At 44.1% G+C, this 24,590-nt stretch overlaps 1 protein-coding gene across 1 annotated transcript in view; it reads right to left on the bottom strand.

Annotated features, from left to right (window-relative positions):
• LOC311225989 (lactase/phlorizin hydrolase-like) overlaps positions 1–18,841 on the bottom strand; it is a gene marked incomplete at both ends in the record, with an annotated part of 111,722 nt that extends 92,881 nt beyond the window's left edge. The window contains 6 exons of the mRNA XM_084311371.1: positions 74–342; positions 540–2,090; positions 3,581–4,229; positions 4,308–4,980; positions 5,113–5,197; positions 18,226–18,841. Of these exons, the coding sequence (XP_084167497.1) occupies positions 74–342; positions 540–2,090; positions 3,581–4,229; positions 4,308–4,980; positions 5,113–5,197; positions 18,226–18,841 (3,843 nt within the window). The remainder of the gene's footprint in view (positions 1–73; positions 343–539; positions 2,091–3,580; positions 4,230–4,307; positions 4,981–5,112; positions 5,198–18,225) is intronic.
• Positions 18,842–24,590: the final 5,749 nt, after the last annotated feature.

Raw genomic sequence — 24,590 nt, 5'->3', positions numbered from 1 at the left:
CCAATTAACATGACTTAATAGTATCCCATTAGCATTAAAGTTTAAACGTCCAAAAGGGTATCTGAACAGTCACCTGGTATGAAGCTGTCGCTGTACTCCAGATGAAGTCCTTGCGGAAGTGTCCATAAAGAAACATCTCATCATCAGGTCTGGGGAAGCCATTGTCCTTCATGACTTGGTAGTAGTAGAGAGCCGAGTATTTGGGTGTCCTGGGGCGGTTTGGGTTCGTGAAGTCCACATGGTGGAGCCCAAACCCTACCGTGTAGCCGTTGAGCCACTCGTAAGAGTCCATGAGAGATGCTGCTGTGTATCCTCTCACCTTCACACCATCCAGTTCATACGCTATGGAAACACAAGTAATTATCCTTATACAGTACATTAATTATATTTAACATGCATTGAAGTAATAAAATGGAGACTAGTTTGAATTAAAAGAATGTGGAAACGGGTCATGGCTATGTCAGTGTCTACCTAGATTGTCCAAAAGAATGTTTCATCACTCAATGTGTTTATGAAGAACAATTGTCAGGATCCCTTACCTTTCAGAGCCTCATCAATGTAGGTTTTGTAGAAGAATACTCTGGCAGAGTCGTCCAAAGTGGTCTTTGTGTCTGTAGCTACTCCATTCTCAGTAATGTAAATCTCTGGATCTCCATACTCCTCCTTGACCCAGATGAGCAGCCTTCTCAAGCCCCATGCAACAGCTCTCTGGTTCCTAATGGCAGTGGCTGGTGAATCGCCATCCTCTGCTTCCGACAAGTCCCGATCATAGTCATAAGATTGAGGAGAAAGCCTTTTGGTTGCATGGCCCACCACCGTTGTGGTGTAATGGTTTATGCAGAATACGTCAGCAGTTCCCCTGATGTGGGCTTTCTCCTCTTCAGTGAAGGAAGGGAGTCTCGACTCTGAAAGACCTTGCAGTTCGCTCTTGTTTCCCACTTGCCACTTCATTGCATCGGGATAGTCTCCGTTCTTAAAAATGGGGTGCGCAAACCAGCCAAGTTCAAACTGCATCGCGCGGTCGGCAGCCACCACTTCCCGGGGGGTGTTGATGTCTTTGGGCTCAACCCAGTTGGCGCAGAGGGCAATGGACACCAGACCACCCTGGGAATTACGATACTTCTCATCGTAAGTGTGGTAGACCCTGGCGTGTGCTTTCAGAAGGGTGTGGGCAACTCTGTATGGTGCAGCACCTGGCTTCTTTACATTTGGTTGGATTTCTCCCAGTCCATATCCAGACCACGCGATTGTATGAGGCTGGTTGAAGGTCAACCAAAATTTCACTCTGTCCCCAAAGGTGGCAAAGCAGAAGTCACAGAAGTCATTGAAAATGTCTATCATATTAGCATTTTCCCAGCCATTGAGGTTTTGCAAAACTTGTGGCAGGTCCCAGTGGTAGAGTGTCACCATGGGGGTGATGTTATAGGCCCTAAGACCATCAATGAGCCTGTTATAATAGTCCACCCCTTTTTGATTCAGGGAAGTATGTTGACCATCAGGAAAGATCCTGGACCAGGACAGAGAGAATCTGTAGGACTTCACCTTCAGGGCCCGAAGCATGTACAGGTCTTCTTCCAGTCTGTAGTAACTGTCACAGGCTACATCTCCATCGGCACTACCAGGAATACTGCCAGGCATGTGGGTAAATGTGTCCCAGACACTGGGTCCTTTCCCATCAGCATTCCAGCCTCCTTCAATCTGGTAAGCAGAGGATGCCACTCCCCAAAGGAAACCTTGAGGGAAAGTACCATAGTGGTAGAGTTTCCTCTGGAAACGGGTTTGGTGTGAGAACTTCTCCCAGACAACCTTGGATTTGGATGGAACTTCTGAAGGTGGCAACACAGATTGCCTCCTGGTCACATGGAACTCCAACCCCTTATGGCCAACATCTTTTTTAGAACCAAAACCATTATTCTTGATAACCTGTGAGTAGAAATATGCTGACTGCTTTGGCGTTCTTGCTCTGTCACTATCTTCAAAGTTGACATAGTGAAGTCCAAACCTTTCACTGTAGCCTTGTGGACCCTCGAAACCATCCATGAGCGATTGCACTGTGAAACGCTGCACATCGACTCCATCCAAACGTATTGCTAAAAAGACAATTCAAAAGAATAATGCTTTCTATGAAGCCCATTTTGCATTATAGTCATACCTATAAACACACTATAATGCAGTCATAATGCATTTTAAGTACCATAATCATTCATAGACGTGGATAATAACCATACTCATAATATGTTCTGAAGCCTTTTCATACTCACTTCTAACATCATTAAACACAACACTTTATACCACGTGAAGACCATAGTGTATAATAATACTCATAGGCATAAAACATTATGTACGTTTTAGGTAATGATCAACACAACTATCATGTTACATTATAGTCATTGAAATTATACACTATAATATGATTAAAAGCAACTGAAGTGACCAAAGACGTTCATTACTCACTTGTAGTATCTTGTGATCATAAAACATGGTAGCTATAATAATAATTATAAATTATTATAATTAATTATGACAGCTGTGTTGCTCTTTGTCAACAATGTTCATAATGTTTTATGTGTATTTTCTTCCCTCGCCCTTGTTGGGGAAAACTTTTAAAATCGATGATCACAAATTATCTTATTATTATCTCTATTTTAGGTTAGGATGGGGTGTGGTGTCTTTACTGAGGTTAAGATTAGGGTTAGATTTATCAACAATATAATTCATTGAAAGTTATGATGAGATCCGGCATTGCTGATTGGCCAACTTCACCAACAACAGCGCGGAGAAGAAGACAAATGTTTTACACCTATAGGGTATTATACTACACTATGCCTGTAACAATAAAGTGTTATAATACATGATGTTAAGTTATTATGAAAAAGCTTTACAATGAGTATTTTTATTTTTATTTGTATCCACTTTTTCTCCCCATTTTCTACATATTTTTTCTCCCATCCCAATTTCGTATATTTCCAATTCTTCCCTCCCCTGTCTTGAACGTTGCTAGACTATGCCTCCCACTGGTCGGCTGTAGTGAGGATAGAAGCCTTGCATCACGTGTCTCCTCCGGTACACGAGGAGGCAGCCTGTCGCATCTTTTCACCGCAGCAGCTCGAACTCTCAGTGGCGAGGAGTAACGCGTGGGAGGCTCACGCTGCCCCGATACTTCTTGTTTCCGCCGCACCGGCGTCACCCAACCGACCTGTAGGAGTCGCTGTCCACAACGTCCAATCCCCACCCACCGGCTTTCCCACCCTCTAACACTGCCAATTGTGTTAGTATGACGGCCGGCCAAGCCGGTAGCAACGCCAAGAGCTGGGCTCGATACCAGCGTCTCCTGCGTTAGTGGCGAGTGCCTTGCCCACTGTGCCACTCAGCCGCCCTACAATGAGTATTGTTATAAAACATTATACCATTGTGAGAAAGCACAACTAATGTGTTATAATCTTAATTATAATGCATTATAAACATGGATTCCTAGAAAGTGTTACCTTCGAAACACTTAATTTATAAACGTTTTTCTTAATGATCTTTTAAAAACTATTTATGAGTGTGGTTTGTCATGATAGTAATGCTAGACCCTTACCTTTCAGTGCTTCATTGATGTAGCTTCTCATGTACTCTATTCGACTGGTGTCATTGAGAGTGTCCCCACTATATCCAGTGGGCATTCCATTCCCAGTTATGTAGACAGGTACCTTGGTAACATTAAGATATTCTGCAGAAATGTAGTTGAGGAGCCTTCTTAGGCCCCATGGTGCAGAGTGAATCCAATCAGATGCCGTGGAAGACCAGGAAGGGTCCACATGTGCCTGGAAGTCACCCACTCCCTGTGGGCCAGGGACACAACCACCATCACTGCTGTTGACCAGACGGGAAGTATAGTGGTTCAACCCCAAGAAATCAGCCGTTCCACGTATCTTCTGGCTCTCTTCTGCAGTGAAGACTGGAAGTCTGGCGGGCTCAGCGAGAGGACAGTCATTTATTTTCTGTTCAATCTGATGCTTGAGTGATACAGGATAGTCCCCATCTACAAATATGGGATGGGCAAACCAGCCCAGCATAAACTGCAGGTAGCGGTCTGCAGCTGCCACATCTTCAGGCCTGGAGGGATTCATGGGCTCTGCCCAGTCTGAGTTCAGGGCAATGCCCACTTTTCCACCCTGTGTCTTCCTGTAAATATGATCGTAGACATGCCAGGCCTCAGCATGGGATTTCAGTATGTTATGAGTGACCTAGAAAGGTAAACAAATGGTTAGCTAATGGAAGAAGGCTGACAATTAAACTGCATATTGTTGTGAGATAACTCTCACCTGGTAGGAAGCAACCACGTAGTCTTTAACTCCAGGGGGGTGCTCTCCAGTTCCATACCCAGCATGGCTTACCACCCAGGGGCTATTGAAAGTGTTCCAGGTCTTGATCCTATCTCCAAACCTGGAGAAGCAGAAGTCAGCATAGCGCTTGAAGGCCTCGATGATGGAAGCATTGGTCCATCCACCATAGTCTTGGAGTGCCTGGGGCAGATCCCAGTGGTGCAGGGTTACAACAGGTTCTATGCCAGACCCAATGAGAGTATTTATTAGTTTATCATAGTAGAGAGCCCCTTTCTCAGAGTGGCTCCCCTGGTGGCCAGAGGGGAAAATGCGGGCCCAGGAGATGGAGAATTGGTAGGTGTTGACCAGGAACCCTCGGAGTAGGTAGACATCGTAGTCAACCTTGTTGTAGCTGTCACAAGCCAGATCAGCTGTCTGATTGTCAAAAACATTGTTATCATGTCCAAAACGGTCCCAGATGGTCTCTCCCTTCCCATCTTCTGCCCATCCGCCTTCAACCTTGAAGGACTCACTGGAAGTGGCCCACTGGAAGCCAGTGGGGAATGGTTCATTCAGGAAGGCATCTCGCTCCATTGGAGTTTGAGCTCCAAACTCATCCAAAACATTATGGTAACTGTTTTTAAAGGCTGCTTCTCCTATGTACTCTGGAATACTGCAAATGAAGAAAAGGGGATAATATGAAAAATATATATGTGGAAAACGAGGAGCAATCATATTTTGACTCACACTCATCATGTTTTAGATTTTATTTTATTTTGCATTTTACTGAGGTGAACCTTTATACCTGTTTGGAGTGTCTGCCATGTCAAGCTTTCCAAACAAGTCTGTCACGTCACACCCCAAAATATTCAGTTCATCCTTGTTAAAAACTGTAACAAAGCAAAGGTGAGTTATGAAAATCTCCTGGCTCCTCTGTCAAGCTCTTCTAGTATCCCCCGAACCAGATTGCGGACGGTCGGGGACAGAGCTTTCAGTGTGGCAGCTCCCACCCTCTGGAACTCCCTCCCCGCAGAACTCCGCACCGCCCCAACTCTGGACTCATTTAAAAAACTGCTCAAAACCCACCTTTTCAACTTGGCCTTTAACCCCTAATTTCTCACTCTATATGTATATGTATGTATATGTATATATTGTGTCTGTCCACTATGTTTGTTAATTTGTCCTCTCTCCCCCCCCCCCTATGTAAAGCGACCTTGGGTCTTATGAAAGGCGCTATATAAAACGAAGTTATTATTATTATTATTATTATTATTATTATTATTATTATTATTATTATTATTATTATTATTATTATTATTATTATTATTATTATTATTATTATTATTATTATTATTATTATTATTATTATTATTATTATTATTATTATTATTATTATTATTATTATTATTATTATTATTATTATTATTATTATTATTATTATTATCATCCCATTTAACCATCTGATGGTTGGCAAAATGGACATAATTGATAAAATTTGCAGAGATGTGAAAATATATTCTATTTATTGCACACAGTTTCCTTGTTCATTGATTAAAGCTTCTTAATCATAGCATTTCACTGCAGAGGGTGAAGATGTGAGCATACATATTTCACATTTTGAATAAACTTTCTGTGTATTTCAATAATCTGAAATCTTTCAAATTCAGACTTCTTCCACTCTTAATGATGTAGATTATTAGGTTATTCTATAGTCCATTGATATCATGATAAAGACATGCGATGGGATCAATTTAAATAAATCATAGATGTGTATCTGTAGTCTACAGGCTGTGATGTATTACAACATAATGATGTTGCAGCAATGCCTTGTTAGTAAAATGTTAGGGTACTCCTTGCTAATTGAAGACACCGTTGACATTTGAAGAACTTCAGTAAGGCTCTGACCTCTAGCTTGTGCGATTGAATGATTAAATGTATGCTTTCATTTCATTTAATGATTTGTTTAATTCAGATTGAATTGAGATTATAAACTGTGCTGACTCTCTGTGCTGACTCTGTGACCTATGCTGCGAGGATATAAGGAACTCATAATATTCACATAACAGCCACAAGACAGAGAGCTTTAATGCTCATTGTGCTATAAAAGTTGATAATATCAATAAAGTGATATCCAAATAGGCTATAACTAGTGGAATATTGACACAAACGAAGGCTTGGCTTGGTCGTTCCATTATCTTTACTTCCATCAACTTTAGTTTGGCAACACCATAAGCTCTGTGAAACAAGCGAGGATGTTCCATATGAGACGTGATATTCTTATTTTAACCATTGACTTTAAACACACAAAACATGCATGCTCTTCAATGAGCACAATAAGGAGTTACCATGACCTATTGCATCCACAATGAATGGTATTGGGTGTCACAGGAGGGACTAAGGATTAAAGACACAACATATCACACATGGAGACGATTGTGTGCCTGTAAAACATAGCTGATTGATTGTATAAGGAACTGTGAGCTTGCTGCTACCAGTCTATAATAATTATGATAACGAAATATACAATAATGATAACGATAACAAAACAACAGAAACGTTAACAATATCAGTTCAGCTGCATGACCTTTACCTTGCAGGAGTCTGTCAAGGGGTTGGAATTGATGGAAGAAACAGCCCTGAATGTTCATCTTGTATATCAATATGGGTACATTCCCACTGGCTCTCTGAAACATAACAGGGATCACTTAGGATGAGAAAAGCCAGGAGATCATGAACTGAAGGTGGACTGAAGTCATGCCATCTATCCTTTGTGCCATACATTACACACCATACATTTCATACTGTATAGTCTATATATCTCTATATCATATATACACCGACGCCATATGTACATGAATATCACATTACCAGACTGTTGGTAGCAATACATTTATAGAATTCAAATGACATAGGATAGATAGATAGATAGATAGATAGATAGATAGATAGATAGATAGATAGATAGATAGATAGATAGATAGATAGATAGATAGATAGATAGATAGATAGATAGATAGATAGATAGATAGATAGATAGATAGATAGATAGATAGATAGATAGATAGATAGATAGATAGATATATATATATATATATATATATATATATATATATATATATATATATATGACATTTGACATGTTAACAGCTGGTTGGTTACTGTACCTGTAGCTCCTCAGCTCTTCAACAAAGTTTGATTGAGATGTACAGTCATGTGTAATTTGCACTGTCAAGAATCCATCTGTTATCAAATACAGATGATGCTGTTAGCACAAACACAGCAAATCATTTGTCAACTGTATGAATTCTTTACCGCAAAAAATCACCAAACAGCTTACCGAAGAAGAGACTTTGCTTTGAGAAAGAATAGCGATATCACTACCACTCAATCCAAGCGACATGCGTCTCCTGAGAAGAATCAACTGCAATTTAGAGCTCTCTTATAACATTCAACCTGTGCACAACTGTAGACATGAGTTATATCAGTTTGACAATAGTATAGATATTAGCAATGGTGATCAGTATGATCAAAGTTAATGACATTTCATAGATACTGTGTGCAGGGCCGCCTGGGAGAAATGCGAGGCCCTGTGCGAGATTTAAACGCGAGCCCCCCCCCCCCCCTAAAGGTAAAAAAAAATATTAATATAATTTTTATTTTATTTTTTTATACAGTCAGCATATTCTTAAGGGGGAACTATCTTATAAATGGCCTTTTTGAGTGTTTAGCATTGTTTCCTAGCTATGTGAACTTATATTAATATGATCTATGTCTCAAAATTCTCATATTGGCGCATTCTTCCAATTCTCCTCTCACAATATTCACCCTCACTGAACTGAGTCATTTGAAAATGTGCGCAATATGTGATGTCAGAAAGACACCGCTGCATGTTAATGTTCAGATACAAGAACAGCTGCACACAGGCCCCTGCACCCCAGTCCACATCAGCTCAAAACGGCTTAAGATCTTGAGGTAGAAAAATGCTGTTTTTGAGGACTTGATTAGAAATACAAAACAATGAATAAAAAAAAAATATATATTACAGAGGTGTTCCATAGACTCACAGGAATTGTGTAAAAGTGCCCAAATAGTGAAAATATAGTAAAATAGTTCCCCTTTAAATAATAGCGCTGCCCGAGGCTGGGCATACAGTCAACATATTTTTTTTTTTTTTTTTTAGTGTTTTTTTTTTAGTGCTTTCTGGTCTAGCATGACCGACAGAAACAGGTTGAAATGGGATGTAGAGCAGGGGAAGACATTCTGAGAAATGACAGCGGGTCCGGGAATCGAACTCGTGTCCCCAGATCCGTGACGAGCACGGTTTTCCCCGACGCAGAAATAGCGCAGAGATATGCGGTGAGCTACGGGAGCTCCCCCAGTCAACATATTCTTAAATAATAGCGCTGCCCGAGGCTGGGCATGATACAGTCAACTGTCAATTATAGAGAGAGAGAGAGAGAGAGAGAGAGAGAGAGAGAGAGAGAGAGAGAGAGAGAGAGAGAGAGAGAGAGAGAGAGAGAGAGAGAGAGAGAGAGAGAGAGAGAGAGAGAGAGAGAGAGAGAGAGAGAGAGAGAGAGAGAGAGAGAGAGACCTACAAAGAGCCCCTTTTGTCAACTCATAATGAAACTGGCTGACATCTCACACTCTGACATCACAAACCCTAGCCAGCCTCAGAAGATTAGACCTAACCAAATTATAACCAAAGAAAAAGATAAATACATTACGTATTGGAATCAACTCACACAATCACAACACAAATTAGAAACATATTTGGCCCTAAACAGACAGTATACTGTGGCAGACTACCTCAGCACAGTAACTGATAAGAATCTAAAAAAGAATCTGACAAGGTACAGACTGAAGCGGCGGTTACACCTTTCGTTTCATTTTCGTTTCATTGTCATATGAGTTTCGCCGCAACGTCGCAGCCTCGAGTCACACTTTCGTTTTTGTCACCTGGGCACAGTGATGTAGTACACTGCCAAAGCAGTAGGTGGCAGTAGGTGGCGAACATGAAGGCAATTTCAACCAATCATAACTTGAATGTGCCAATACACTTCCTGGAAGCTCCAGCAAAGAAAATGTCAACAAGGCAGGCGCCTATGGGCGCCACCATCTTGCCTATTTACTCAATGCAGCAATTCTTTTTCAGCAAAGCCTAATAAAAGTGCAATAAACAAAACGGATACATTCACTGTGTGGTCTGCCTGTCATTTGTTGATGAAACAAAACTAACATCAACACAAGTGACCACCAAGAGCGGATAGTTTAGTCTAAAAAAAGATCGGTAACTACAGTTAGCTGCATGCTAACGTCAATGGAATATGCCATTATAACAATATAGCATTGTGGCTAGAAGCTAACGTTAGCTCACGCTAGTTAGCCAGCACCAAACTGATGATATCGGGAGCTATCAATAGTTAGATAACATTAGAGACAACGCTGTGTGTATTAAACAAAGGTGAATAGATGACTGAGCCTTTTTGTTTAATGCTTGTTAAGTTGAAAGAGGAGCTTTGAGCTAACAGGGTCTGATAGCTAATGCTAGCTCATGTTAGCCAGTGGTAATGCTAGCAGAATGAATGGATGTAAACTTTATTTAACATATTGCATAATGGGTACAATACAATAAGGCTCAATACAAACAATTGTTAAGGGAATGCAGACTGTTGTAGCTTGGACTGGGGTCCTTATAAGAATAACTTATTTGGGACACAGGGACACGGAGCTGGGAGCTCTGTCCCAAACACACACACACAAACTCTGTTGTCACCGGAGGGCACGCAGATGGTATCTACTGCGCATGGGCGTTTTCGCAACAACGGCTCCGTGCAGACTACACGGCTGTTGTCGGCGCGTTTTTTAGGGGTTCTCCAAAACGCAAACACAATTTAGCGTTTCAGCCGTATCCACCGAAAAACGCATTTCTGTGTAAAAGGGACATGAAACGTATTCAAAAACGTATAAAAACGAGCACAAAAACACTGTGTGTAACTCCCGCCTGAGTGACCATGGTTTGGCGATAGAGAAGGGCAGACACAGACAGACCTGGCTGCCCAGAGAGGAGAGGTTGTGCTGTATTTGTGATGAGGGAGCCGTAGAGACAGAACTACACTTCCTAACACAATGTGAAAATTACAGAAATATTAGGGAGGAATTCTTTCCAAAAATTGAAATTATTTCCCCAGAATTCCAAAGTATGACAGAAGTGCAGAAATTGCCATTCCTCCTGGGGGAACAGAAAGAATGTGCAGTTTTAGCTGCAAAATATGTCAATTCATGTCACAAGAAAAGGGACAACCAGTAGGACACATATACTGTATATACATGTACCATGTTTTACTCACTGCACCATCTCCTTTATTTATTTTGATCTTATATTGTTATGTTGTTTGCTGTTTATGTCATAATTGTGCTTTGGCAACATTTGTGAAATTTCATGCCAATAAAGCTTTTTGAATTGAATTGAGAGAGAGAGAGAGAGAGAGAGAGAGAGAGAGAGAGAGAGAGAGAGAGAGAGAGAGAGAGAGAGAGAGAGAGAGAGAGAGAGAGAGAGAGAGAGAGGCGGGTGCAGCACGAGAGAGACACACACCACGGCGGGTGGGTGTAGCACGAGAGAGACAGAGAGACACACACCACGGCGGGTGGGTGCAGCACGAGAGAGACAGAGAGACAAACACCACGGCGGGTGGGTGTAGCACGAGAGAGACAGAGAGACACACACCACGGCGGGTGGGTGCAGCACGAGAGAGACAGAGAGACACACACCACGGCGGGTGGGTGTAGCACGAGAGAGACAGAGAGACACACACCACGGCGGGTGGGTGTAGCATGAGAGAGACAGAGAGACACACACCACGGCGGGTGGGTGTAGCACGAGAGAGACAGAGAGACACACACCACGGCGGGTGGGTGCAGCACGAGAGAGACAGAGAGACACACACCACGGCGGGTGGGTGTAGCATGAGAGAGGCAGAGAGACAGAGAGACAGAGAGACAGAGACCACAGCGGGAACAGAATAGATTGCTTGAAAAACTCACCCTAACGCAGATTCAAACAAAATGGCTGCCGTGATAGCTGTGTGAAATGACAGCTCCTGAAAAGTTTGTTGGATTTTATTGGATTTTATTGAATTTTAATGGATTTTTAACATGGAATTGTACTGCCAGTTGAAAGGGTCTGTTTTATTTCATCTGCTTTAACTGTGGACTACTTATACTGTTTTTGGGAACTTTTCTGAAATTGTGCTCTTGCTTGTTAGCAGTAGCCTAGCCTAGCTGGCTCTGTTAGCAATTAGCCAAGAGCTGGAAGACCTGCAGTAGTTTAGCTGGCTCTGCTAGTCCTGCTATCAATCCAGTCCAGAGTTGGAAGAATAATCTCCTGTTTACCTGCCCATCACAACCATCTTACTGCTGCAGTGTGGCTCGTCTATAGCCTAGATCTGCAGCAGAGGCTTATTGCCTGAGAGATATATTTTTTACTTTGGCCTGACTTGGGCCTCCAGCCTGCTACACCTGGGCCTCCAGCTCTACTGGGCCACTAGCTGCACCTGGGCCTCCAGCTATACTGGGCCTCCATCTCTACTGGGCCTCCAGCCTGCTCTACCTGGGCCTCCAGCTCTACTGGGCCTCCAGCTCTACCGGGCCTCCAGCTCTACTGGGCCTCCAGCCTGCTCTACTGGGCCTCCAGCCTGCTCTACTGGGCCTTCAGCCTGCTCTACCTGGGCCTCCAGCTCTACCGGGTCTCCAGCTCCACTTAGCCTCCAGCTCTACTGGGCCTCCATCTCCACCTGAGGACCTCCAGCTCCACTAGGCCTCCAGCCTGCTCTGCCTGAGCCTAAAGCTCCAGGATGACATCGGGCGCCGGTCCCCCACTGGAGTGTTCCACTACTGGCTGTTGCCAGATCGCCAAGCAGTTGGAGGATTTGCTGGAGCGGGTCTCCCTCCTCACCACCATCCATCTGGATGAGCAGGGACATCGGGAGACCATCCTGTCGGCTGACCTGAGAGAAGCACCCCCCCCGCGCGCCCCCCGTTCGGCTGGATCTTCTAGGGAGAGCCTATACAGGAAGCAGGGAGCCAAGCCCAAGCTCTACAGCTCCACTCCTACTCACCCCCCTCCCCAGGCATGGTCTAAAGTGCGGTCGAGGCGTAAGAGGCGAACCTGGGACTCTCGTCTTAGCCCTCCACCCCATGAGTCTCTCTCACTCTCCAACAGATTCAACATCCTGGAGAGTGTGGAGCTTGACCACCGGACACCAGGGGCCAAGAGGCAACGTCCGGGGTCAGGCTCACCCACTCCTACGGCTAGGAGCTGTCTGGGCCCCCCACCACAGGAGCGGGAGGAGGATCTGCCAGCTACTCCTAGCATTTCTAGGCGTCTTCACCCCCAGACCGAAATCGACCTCCTCTCCCGGGGCGTGGGAGCAGGTGTTGCAGCAGACTGGTCATGCAGGAATGTCCTTCACTGCTGCTCCTGGTACCACGTTTGTAGCCGACATGCAGGAGGCGTGGATGGGTCCCCTGCCTCACTCTCTGAAGGATCCCCCTCGCCAGCCACGCCCCCCTCCCACTCGGAATGGTAAACCTCTACAGAGACCCACAAGGCATGGTGAGCCCTGCACCGCTCCCCCCCCCTCCCTCTGTGCTTGTCATTGGGACTTCAATGGTGCGTCATGTGGCTGTCCCGAGGGCCAGAACCTACTGCCTCCCAGGAGCCAGGGTCTCGGACATCAAGGCAGCACTCCCTTCACTCATTAAGGACCATCCTCAGGCATCATCCATCATCATCCACTCCGGGTCTAATGACATTAGGTATCAACAGTCTGAGTTATTGAGGGAGGACTTTAGGGCCCTGATCTCCACAGTCCAGTCATCTAATAAATCCTGCATTATCTCTGGTCCCTTCCCCTCCCCTAGTTATGGGGATGGCAAGTACAGCAGGATCCGTGAACTTCATATCTGGCTGAAGGGTTACTGTTGCCTAATGATGATTCCCTATATAGATAATTTCTATGTTTTCTGGAGACGTCCGGAGCTCTTTTCTAGGGATGGCCTTCATCCCAACTGGAATGGAGCCCGGCTGCTCTCCATGGGTAATGGGTATGGACATGGCTCTGAGATCCGCAGTGAGTGGGAGTAGGGAACTGGTCCGAAAACATAGAACAGTGGATGTGGCCTGAAATGGGGTGAGTCCGATCCATCTCATAGTTCCTTGTGTCCATGTTTTTAAAGCCACTCCCAGGGATCAGGCGGATCAAAGCCCTATTGATGGACCTACTCCTAAAAATATCTCTGTTGTATGTGATGGTTTGTCGCGTGGTAGGCGCAGTTATGTAGAAGAGAGGGGTGTGGTCAGGAGTAACCTGGTGGATCTTAAAAATGAGAGATATGTACACCCCTTGTCTCAGGTTTCTGTTCCCATAACCTCTGTACCTAATGATACAGTCTCTGCCACAGTTAGTCTGAACAGCCCATCTGCCTTCAAGGATAGGAAAGGGCTTGGCCTAATCCATTTAAACATACAAAGCCTCCTTCAACAACATAAGTTAGACCATCTGAACATTTTAGTATCTCAGGCTGATCCTGATGTTCTGGTTTTATCAGAAACCTGGTTAAAAAAAATCTGACAATGACTCATCTGCAGCTTTACAGCACTATAATTTATATAGAAGCGACAGAGCTGGCAGAGGGGGTGGTGTTGCAATGTATGTAAAATCCTGTTTGTCTGTTTCAGTATTGAATACCATCACAGTTCCAAAGTGTTTCGAATTACTTGTGCTGAAGGTTGATTTGGGGCCTTGTAACTCTTTAGTTTTGATTGGTGTCTAGACTATAGGCCTCCCAAAGCTGAGGCTAGTGCTACTGATAAAATTATGGATATACTGTCATTATATTCTAATTCAGAGATGCTAGTGCTGGGTGATTTTAACTTGGACTGGCGAAATGCTGCTTCTAGTTACCTGAAGGAGGTGAGTGGTAACCTCTGCCTTACTCAGTTGATTACTGAGAGCACTAGACCAAACCCTAAAGATCATGCTAAATCCACTCTCATTGACTTGATATTTTCTAACAGATGTGACTGTTCTCTGCTAGATCTCTGCTAGTGGTGTTTTTGATTTAGGCATTAATGATCATTGTCCTACGGTCTGTGTTAGATCCACAAAGCTGCTGAAATCAAGACCGCGTATTGTTCAAAGAAGAAATCTTAAAATCTTTAACCCCCAAACCTTTTTGGAGGACATTGCTACTAATAATAGTCTTCTTTTATAAAGACATTTAATTGCTTTGTAGATAAACATGCTCCTTATAAAAGGACTAGGATTAAGGATAGGGTGGCACCGTGGTTCTCAAGTGAGCTGTCAGCATTATTTTCTGAGCGGAACTCTGCGTGGTCACGTGCTAGACGCACTGGGGATACGCAAGACTGGCTTTCCTTCAGACAACTTAGAAATAGAACTACTGCAGCTGTGAGGAAGGCTAAATCTGATTACTTTTTAGACTTAGTCTCGAATTCCTACTCTAACCCAGCTAAATTCTGGGGTGCAGTAAACCTGTCAAAAAATAACCCTGCTACATTGCCATTGTGTATTAATGTGGCTGATTGTAAAATCTCGGATCCTCAGGAAATTTGTCTTGCTTTCAATAAACACTTCATTGAGGCTGGGTCCTTATTTGACAGGTTGTCTACTGGGCTGGCTCCACTGGATGTTGACTCTGACCCTAGCCCAATCTTCGATCATGCCTCGTGTGTACCTACATTTTCCTTCCAGCCATTTTCATCTAGTGAAACTCTCAATATCTTGCAATCCATAGACCCTAAGTGTTCTACTGGTGTGGACAATTTAGACTATTTCTTTTTATAAAACTGGCAGCCCCTGTCATTTGTGAGCCATTGTCACACATCTTTAACCTTTCTATTGCATCTGGCATAGTCCCGCAAGTGTGGAAATCTGCCAAGGTGCTCCCCTTGCACAAAGGGGGGGATAGGGATAAGATGGATAACTATCGTCCTATCTCCAAACTAGCATGCCTAGCCAAAGCACTGGAGACCTTGGTAAACAACCAATTAAAAACCTTTTTCTCAAGTTGCTCAGTGCTAAGTACTCACCAATCAGGTTTCAGAGCAAATCTATTACAGCTGTTACTTTGGTCACTAATGGCATTATTTCAGCCCTGGACAATGGGAAGCATTGTGCAGTTCTCTTTGTAGACCTCTCAAAGGCGTTTGATACAGTAGACCATCACTTGCTTTTGAATAGTCTAGCTAGCATTGGCCTGGATAAAGCCGCTTGTGCTTGGTTTCAGGACTATTTATCTTCAAGGTGTCAATCTGTGAATTCAGGTAACTTTCAATCTGATTTCCTGCCATTGTCTAAGGGTGTACCACAGGGTTCGGTATTGGGGCCGGTCCTCTTTACAATCTATATTAATGATATTGTTTCTAGTCTTTCAGCACTAGCAGGTTGTCAGGCTCATCTTTATGCGGATGATACAGTTGTCTACTGCATTGCGGATACTGTTCAGGAAGCTATTGTGAACCTGCAGCTTGCGTTTGACACTCTCCAAAATGCTCTAGCTAAGCTCAAGTTAGTGCTTAATGCTAGTAAAACCAAGTCTATGATGTTTTCTAGAGCCAGGGTTATAGACAACAGCAAATGGTTTGTATATTGAAAGAGTTAGTGAGTATAAATATCTTGGTATATGGCTGGATGATAAACTTTCTTTTAAATTCCATATAGATAACCTAGCTAAAAAATTACGGCAAAAGATTGGTTTCTTGTACCGTAACCGCGCTAGTTTTCCTATGTTCTGTAGGAAAATAATTATACAGGCTGTTTTTTTGTCAATATTGGACTATGGTGATGTCATTTACAGGCATGCGTCTGCGTCTGCATTAAGGCCTTTGGATTCTGCCTACCACTCCGCCCTAAGATTTATTACGGGTGACAAATATGATACTCACCATTGTCTTTTGTATGAGAGGGTAGGCTGGCCATCTCTCTCGTTGTGACGTAGTTATCATGGGTATCTTTTTATCTACAAAGCAATTATTGGCAAACTTCCACCTTATATTACATCTTTGTTGGTCTGGAGTGCTGTCACCTACCAAACTCGTTCGAATGATCGGCTTGTGCTCAGGGTGCCTCGAGTTCGGTCTGAGCTTGGAAAATCTGCCTTCTCCTATGATGCTCCATACACATGGAATACCCTGCAAAAGACTCTAAAGCTCGGAACATTCCCGTCATTCATGGAGTTTAAAGGCATTGCACTTGACCTATGTACTGAATCATGTAATTGTTTTTAATCCATCATTGTAGTAATTGTAATTCATTGTAATTATTAACTGTTATGATATTTGTGTCCTTTGTTAACTCGTCATCACTGTAAATGAGGGAAACCTCAGTGCTTTTACGAGTATAAATAAAGGTTTGAAATGAAGATTCAATGGCAAAGTTGGAAGGAGACGACGTCGACGCATTTTCCTACCGTGGAGCTAACGCTAGTTAGCCTTTAGCTAAGCTACTAGCCGACATGGCTAGCCCGACTGAACCACATGTTAGCGCTCGCTAACGTAGCTAACGCTAGTTAGCTAGCGTTAGCTAGCGCTAGTTAGCCTTTAGCTAAGCTACTAGCCGACATGGCTAGCCCGACTGAACCACACGTTAGCACTCGATAACGTAGCTAAAGCTAACTACCTGTTCCTGCCTTTAGCTAAGCCGACATGGCTAGCCTGACTGAACTTTCTAACATGCAACAACTTTCATCTTCAATCCATCTGCCGAACGACCGTCCTCTTCGTCTTGGCTTAACCTCCAATGCTGCACACGCGAAATAGTCAGACGCACGCCGGCCGACTGTACCTTACCTGTAACCCCTCCCCTCATTGAAACCAATAGTATATCTGCTGCAGAGCCTCAGAGCTCCAATAGTGTATCTGCAGAGCCGCAGAGCCAGGAACAAGTCAGACACATTCTACAAACGTGTCTAATGTGAAATATATAAGCATATAAGCAAAACTAGATTTTAGGTCTGTGATGAAAAAGGGCCTCGCGGGAAGGGGGGCCTCGCAAAAAAAAATTTAAATAAAAAAAGATTATAAAAAAATTAAAAATTAAAAATATTTTATTTTCTTTTTGCGAGGCCCCCCTTCCCGTGAGGCCCTGTGCGACCGCACTGCTCGCACACCCCCTGAGGCGGCCCTGACTGTGTGTACATGTTGCATGCATATTGTCAGGAAATATTTATGCTGCATAAGCTTTTCTCCAATTCGTTGCGGCACTACCACTCTCATAAACTCATAAACATAACAACATATTATCACTACTATAAATTATGGGATGCAGTCTTTGATATAAAAGAGAAGACTTAAACCATCATATTTACAAATTATTTCTCAATATTGAGTGGTTATGTGTTATGACTTACTAAATGATAATCTGATAAATCAAGAAGATCAAAAATTATAGTTGGAGAAAGAGGATCAATTAGATCTTTAGTACTTAACACATCGGCCCATTTGAACGCTTAGAGACCCACCATAGACCCTTGTTTGTATTTTTTAAGGAGGGGGGGCAGGGTATCTTTAAGGCGAGACAGTACCCCCTAATAGGCCATTTTAATTTTGTAATAGATATCACTATGAAACTTTCCCAGTTTGTTATGTACATAACAACTAAGAAATGTATTGCAAGTTTTCTGAGATTGTATGTTTATATATGCAAATGAGTGTTACCTAATTAAATATGCACACATTTGCATATATCACCAGGATAGACATCCAACATTGGATGATGCCAGATTAAAACATTTTGTTTCATTATGTTGACACATAACACAATGGACAAGAGTCTGTTTTGTTCTAACAGTACCTGTTAGAAACATGTTGCTTCCTCCTCATGCAGTCTCCAGCACTTACTTTTGTCAGGAAACAGGTGCTGATATAGCTGGTAGATGTTACTGTGTGTCTGGAGGATATTCTGGAGTGGAATGGCAGCATCTGCAGGCTGCCCTTCATCCCATAGGCCGTCCACCTGACCCAGGGTCACCCAGGAATATGCCACCTCTCCAAACTCCAGGAAGGAAAACTCTGCAAATTTCTCAAATGCCTCCAATAGCTCAAGGCTTTCCCAGCCCCCATACCTGAGGGCCTCTGGTACTGTAGAGGCCTGAAGGACAACCAGAGGCTGGAGTCCCACCTCCACCAGCTGTTTCAGCAGGGTCTGGTAGCAGGCTACTACATGCTCATTAGGCTGGCTAGGGAGGCCTTTAGGCAGGAGCTGAGCCCACGACAGAGGCACCTTGAAGTGGGTTACTCCACTGCTCTGGAGGTACTCAAAGTATTTCCTGGAGCCTACAGGCAGGGCTTGACTGCAGTCAAAAAAGTAATTTTCTGCACTGTCCAAGTTTCCGGCCAACTGGTTGGTTAAAGGCCCAGCAAGAAGCATGAAGTCCTGTTGTGCGTCCACATCTTGACTCTGGCAGCCAAAGAGACAGATTAGGTAAAGAGAAAGAACCCACAGCAGGCATTTCATCGTGACTTTGGAAGACAAACTGGTTGTTCATTCATAGACAGCCAAGCATTCATGTTTTTCAGCTTGGACTATAGCATAATTACGTAAGCGTGATGGATATCTGATTGAAGCTCTCTCTGCACACTGCAGTGTTTTATTGCCATTGTGATAATGACGATAATGACGAGAGACTCTGGACTAGCACATGTCAACTGAGTTTGTTGTGACATTACACACAAATGTTGAATACATTGTAATTAGCCGACTCTCCTCATTATGTTTCCTTGTTTTTAGAATAGAATTTGTGCATTTTCTTCTTTCATTTGTTAGTACAGTAGCGAGCTGGGGTGGGGAAGACTGAAAGGAGTGTGTGTGTGTGTGTGTGTGTCAGTGGCGGAACTTTGGTCCCAGGCGGTGGGGGGGACATATTAGGGGGCGTGGTCAGTGACGTCGCAGGGGGGGGTCGTTTTTTTTTTTTTTATATAATTTTTTTTTATATAAAATATATATATTATATAATTATACTTGTAGTTGTATTGTCTGCGAGACATCGCCACCACGCAACATGTCAAAATGCTCGCTATCTGCAAACAGCTCCACTGTCTGTCAGTCATAACCAACACTCTCGTTCACTAGGATACTATGATGAATTGAAAATGGGGGATGGTCCCTGATGTAAACAAGACGAAAGTCTTTCTCTGGTCTGCATCCCCTTAACAATTGTATGTATTGAGCTGTACTGTACTGTACCCATTCTGCAATCTGTTAATAAACTTTTCAATCAAACTTTTCAATCAAAACAGCTGCCCAACTCCGCGCTCTGAGCGTTCTGATGCACACATCACAGCCCAGTTTACCCCACCTGGCTGTTGCGCCCTCTGTGTCACTGTCGCAACAACAATCGCTGCAGGAGCGATAAATAATAACACACATTACCTATTCCGAAGACGGTAAAACACAGAAGGTGGTCTTGCGTTCAGGAGTGGTGGAAATAAACTCCTTCATGACAACATGAATGTCCAGTGAGTCCAGAATATCCTGATGCATATGCTGCGCCTGCAGCAAGTCCAGGTTATTATTATTAAAGAAATCAGATGAGACATTTATTTTCTGAGACACAAGTAAACACACTCTCCACTTCAGTCAGTCCTCCCTCTCTGCAATTCGTTCCCGCATACAACATCGCCGACAGATATATTCCTTTACTGCGAATTGTCCCAAAACAAAAACTATTCCAGGCCGCTATTTCTTTACCAACGGATTTCCAGTTCCAACTGGTTCATGCGTCGGCTACACTACACGCTGCTTTAATAACACTGCATTATCGAGACAGCGCCCCTATGTATGACTTTGAGGATCTGGCAATGCATTCCAAGAGTAGGGTAAATCTGCAGTGCCGGCACTGTGTAGTAGCGAGTCACAGTGCTGGCCGCCAGGCCGCGCAGTTGCAGCGGTTTGGAAAACATGGGGGGGACAAATACTGCATTCTGAAATCATGCGGGGGACATTTTCCGGGGACCCCCCGCAAGTTACGCCCCTGGTGTGTGTGTGTGTGTGTGTGTGTGTGTGTGTGTGTGTGTGTGTGTGTGTGTGTGTGTGTGTGTGTGTGTGTGTGTGTGTGTGTGTGTGAATCATGAAGTTCAAGTTTCAAGTTTCAAGTTTCTTTAATAGTTGTCATACAGAAGTACAGAATACTTTTGTACAAAATGCTTCTTACTGTTGCGCTCCAGAGACTGTGCAAGACAAGATAAGTATGAAATAAAAACATAGTAAAATTAGAAGTAAAAAAAAGGTCACAGTGTTCAGTTTAGACATATGTACAATGTTCGATGCAGAATAGACGTAGTTACCATACAATATACAATACTGTGCAGTGTACTAATATACAATACTATATACAATACTATATAGTGCAAGGCAGAAATGGAGAAATGGGACGAGGTGCAATTTAGGTACAATTCACAGTAGGTGTACGAGTTGTAGTGCAAATCCTTTATCAATAAATATAAAGTGTAAGTGTGTTTGTGTGATCTAAAGTGTGGAGAGTGGGTGCTGCAGTGTGTTGTTTGTTTGAGTGAGTGTGTGCGTGTGGGTGTGTGTGCTGTGTGCATTTGATGGTTGTTGCATAGTGATTATTGTTCGTTTAGCGATTATTGTTCGTTTAGCAGCCTGATGGCCTGGGGATAGAAGCTTCTTCTGAGTCTTTCTGTGCTCGCCTTAAGACTCCGGTATCGCTTGCCTGACCGCAGCAGTTCAAAGAGGCAGTTGTTCGGGTGGCTCGAGTCCTTAATAATTCTCTTAGCCTTCCCCTTGCACCGCTTGTAGTAAATGTTCTGGAGGGTGGGAAGCCCCCCTCCAATTGTGCGTTCGGCTGAACGTGTCACTCTTTGTAGTCTGCTACGGTCTTGTGCAGTGCTATTCCCAAACCAGGAGGTGATGTTGCCGGTCAGGATGCTCTCTATTGTACATGAGTAGAAGTTCCTAAGGATCTTCTGACTGACTTGGAACTTCCTTAGGCGCCTGAGGAAGTAGAGGCGTTGTCGTGCCTTCTTCACTACACTGTCAATGTGTGTGGTCCATGTCAAGTCCTCGGATATGTGGGCTCCGAGGTACTTGAAACTGTTGACTCTCTCAACCGGTGCCCCGTCGATGCTGAGGGGGCTGTAGTCCTTGACCCCCGACCTCCTGAAGTCCACAATCATCTCTTTTGTTTTGCTGACGTTCAGGGAGAGGCAGTTCTCCTGACACCACTGTGACAGGTTCTCTACCTCTTCCAGGTAGGCCCTTTCGTCGTTGGCAGAGATCAGGCCCACCACTACTGTGTCATCAGCAAATTTGATGATGGTGTTGTTGTTCCGCTGTGCTACGCAGTCATGTGTGTACAGGGAGTAGAGGAGGGGGCTCAGAACACAGCCCTGGGGGGCCCCTATGTTGAGCGTGATGGATGAGGAGGTGCAGTTGCCGGCTCTTACCACCTGGGGTCTGCCCGTCAGGAAGTCCAAGACCCACTGGCACAGGTCATAGTTCAAGCCCAGGTCCCTGAGTTTGGCTATGAGTTTGGAGGGGACTATGGTATTGAATGCTGAGCTGTAGTCGATGAACAGCATTCTCACATAGTTCCCCTGCCTCTTGTCCAGATGTGATGCTGCTGTGTGCAGCACATGGGCTATGGCGTCCTCCGTGGACCTGTTGGGGCGATATGCAAATTGCAGAGGGTCCAGGTTGATGGGGAGGGAGGAACAGATGTAGCCCTTCACTAGCTTCTCAAAGCACTTCATGGCTATGGAGGTGAGGGCTACAGGGCGGTAGTCGTTGAGGCAAGCGGGCGTAGATTTTTTGGGTACAGGGATGATGGTGGACTTCTTCAGACAGGTGGGGATGACAGCCTGTTCCAAGGACAGGTTGAAGATGTCAGTGAATACCGGGGCCAGTTGGTCGGCACAGACTTTTAGGACGCGGCCGGGGATGCCGTCCGGTCCTGCTGCCTTCCTGATATTCACTTTTTTAAAGATCCGTCTCACCTCATGCTCTGTTACCCTGAACACTGAGTCTCCATCAGCAGACCCCCCCCCCCCCCATTGCCGTGGTTTGTAGGCTGGTGTTGTTATTCACAGCCTCAAACCTCGCATAGAAGGAATTGAGATCATTTGCTAAGGAGATGTCACTGTTCAGTTTGAGGGGGGTTCCTTTGTAGTCTGTCATTGTTCTGAGGCCCTGCCACATGCCTCTAGAGTCAGCCTGTTCAAACTGAAGTTCAACTTTATCCCTGTAACGCCGTTTTGCCTCTATTACTGCTCTCCTGACGTTGTATCTTGCCATCTTGTGTTCTTCCATGTTGCCTGTCACCAGCCCGGTGTTGTATGCTGATGTGCGCACTTTCAGAGCCTCACGGACGGATTTGTCTACCCAGGGCTTTTGATTTGGGTAGATTTTAATTTTGGTGGAGGGGATTGTTTCTTCTACCTGAGTACAGACATAGTCAATCACCGTTTCGGTGTATTCGTGAATATTGGCTGTGTTATCACGGAATACACTCCAGTCTGTGCTTTCCAGTACAGCTTGGAGTGACTCCTCTGACGTCACGGCCCAACGCTTAACCTCTCGCGAGACCACCGGCGTTCGCTTGAGACTTTGTTTGTACTTTGGCAAAAGAAATATTGCAGCGTGATCGCTTTTACCGAATGGACTAAGAGCCTGTGACTTGTACCCACTCTTAAATTGCGAGTATACATGGTCTAATATGTTCTCGCCTCTGGTGGGACAGGTCACATGCTGATAGAAATTCGGCAGCACCTTTTTAAGACGCGCGCTGTTAAAATCACCCAGAACCAAAATGGCGGCGTCAACATTAGCTGCCTGGAGTTTGTTTACCTCGTCGTGAAGTTTTGAAAGTGCGACCCCAGTGTTCGCGTGTGGTGGAATGTACACTCCGATGAGGATGATGGACGTTAACTCTCTTGGGAGTAAGAAGGGTCGACATTTTATCGTGATAGACTCCAGGTCTGGGGAGCAGTGGTTAGACAGTTCCTTTGTGTTGCCTAAATCGCACCACTCCTTGTTTATCATGAAGGCAATGCCGCCTCCTCTCGTCTTTAGTGACTCTTCTGCCGTCCGGTCCTTGCGGAGAACGAAGAAGTGGTCTGCCGGTTCTATTGCGTGATTCGGGACATCTGGACTCAGCCAAGTTTCTGTGAAACAGAGGACGTTACAATCCCGAATGTCCCTCTGGAATTGGATCCGTGCTCTGATGTCATCCAGTTTATTTCCTATCGATTGCACATTGGCCAACAATATGCTGGGCAATGTGGTTCTGTGTCGTTTGGACCTCAGTCTGTTTCGGACCCCCGCTCTCTTTCCACGTCTTCGCGGCGGTTTCTCCTGGTCTTGGCCATGATAACAAAGGATCTCGGCGGGCCATTTCTGCTGTTCAGCGATCCGATCCAGAGAGCAATCCAAACGGTAAGTTTTCCTTAATCCAATGTCAATGATTGACTGACGGTCATACACATATAATGCACCAACAGTTGGTGCAAATAAAACTCCTAATACTATAAAAATTAACAAAAGAAAGCACAGTCTCGACGGAGCGATCAGAAAGGCAGCCATCAGAGCAGCGCCAGATATGAACCCAGTAACCCACCCATTTCAGCCTACCAGGTTTAACTTTTTTTTTAAAGTCATGCTTATTCATAGACATGATAATAATGGTACAACAAACAATGTTCTAAGCTTAAAGCCCAATTAGTGATCCAATAATTTAACAAATGGGTAGCCCACCAACAAGATTAGATTGGAGACATATATTTATTCTCCAGGTGATTAACTGAGCTCTCCATACAAGGATTAACACTTGGCAATACATGAGTTTTAAACTGTATTTGCTGTATTATTTGGCAATTGGCTGTAATACATTTGTTGATTTTTGTAATGTTTCTAAACATTGGAATAAAACATTCCAATTATACAATTATTTTCCTTCTACAGATCAAACTCTTCAAGAATATATGTGAATATACCCCACATTTATATGGTCAAACAAGCAGGGAACCACCCTGTTCCCTGGTGCACCTACACTGTACTGCCATTCCAATTATTAAGTGGAAGAATGGACTCAGTAGACCTCTGCCAAAGCCAAACAATGTCCCCACTTTGCCATTACTTTCACATGCAACATTTTACTGGCTAGATGACAGAAACAAGAGATGCCCATATTGCCAGTCTCAACGGCTACAAATCCATATAGTGGCACCAGAGGAAAGGCCACTGATGG

Source organism: Notolepis coatsorum (assembly GCF_963971535.1).
Source record: "Notolepis coatsorum genome assembly, chromosome: 3".
In the NCBI taxonomy this organism is placed as follows: Eukaryota; Metazoa; Chordata; class Actinopteri; order Aulopiformes; family Paralepididae; genus Notolepis; species Notolepis coatsorum.
The sequence above is the reverse complement of the archived record's forward strand: the minus strand, read 5'-3'. Positions and strand labels throughout refer to the sequence as shown.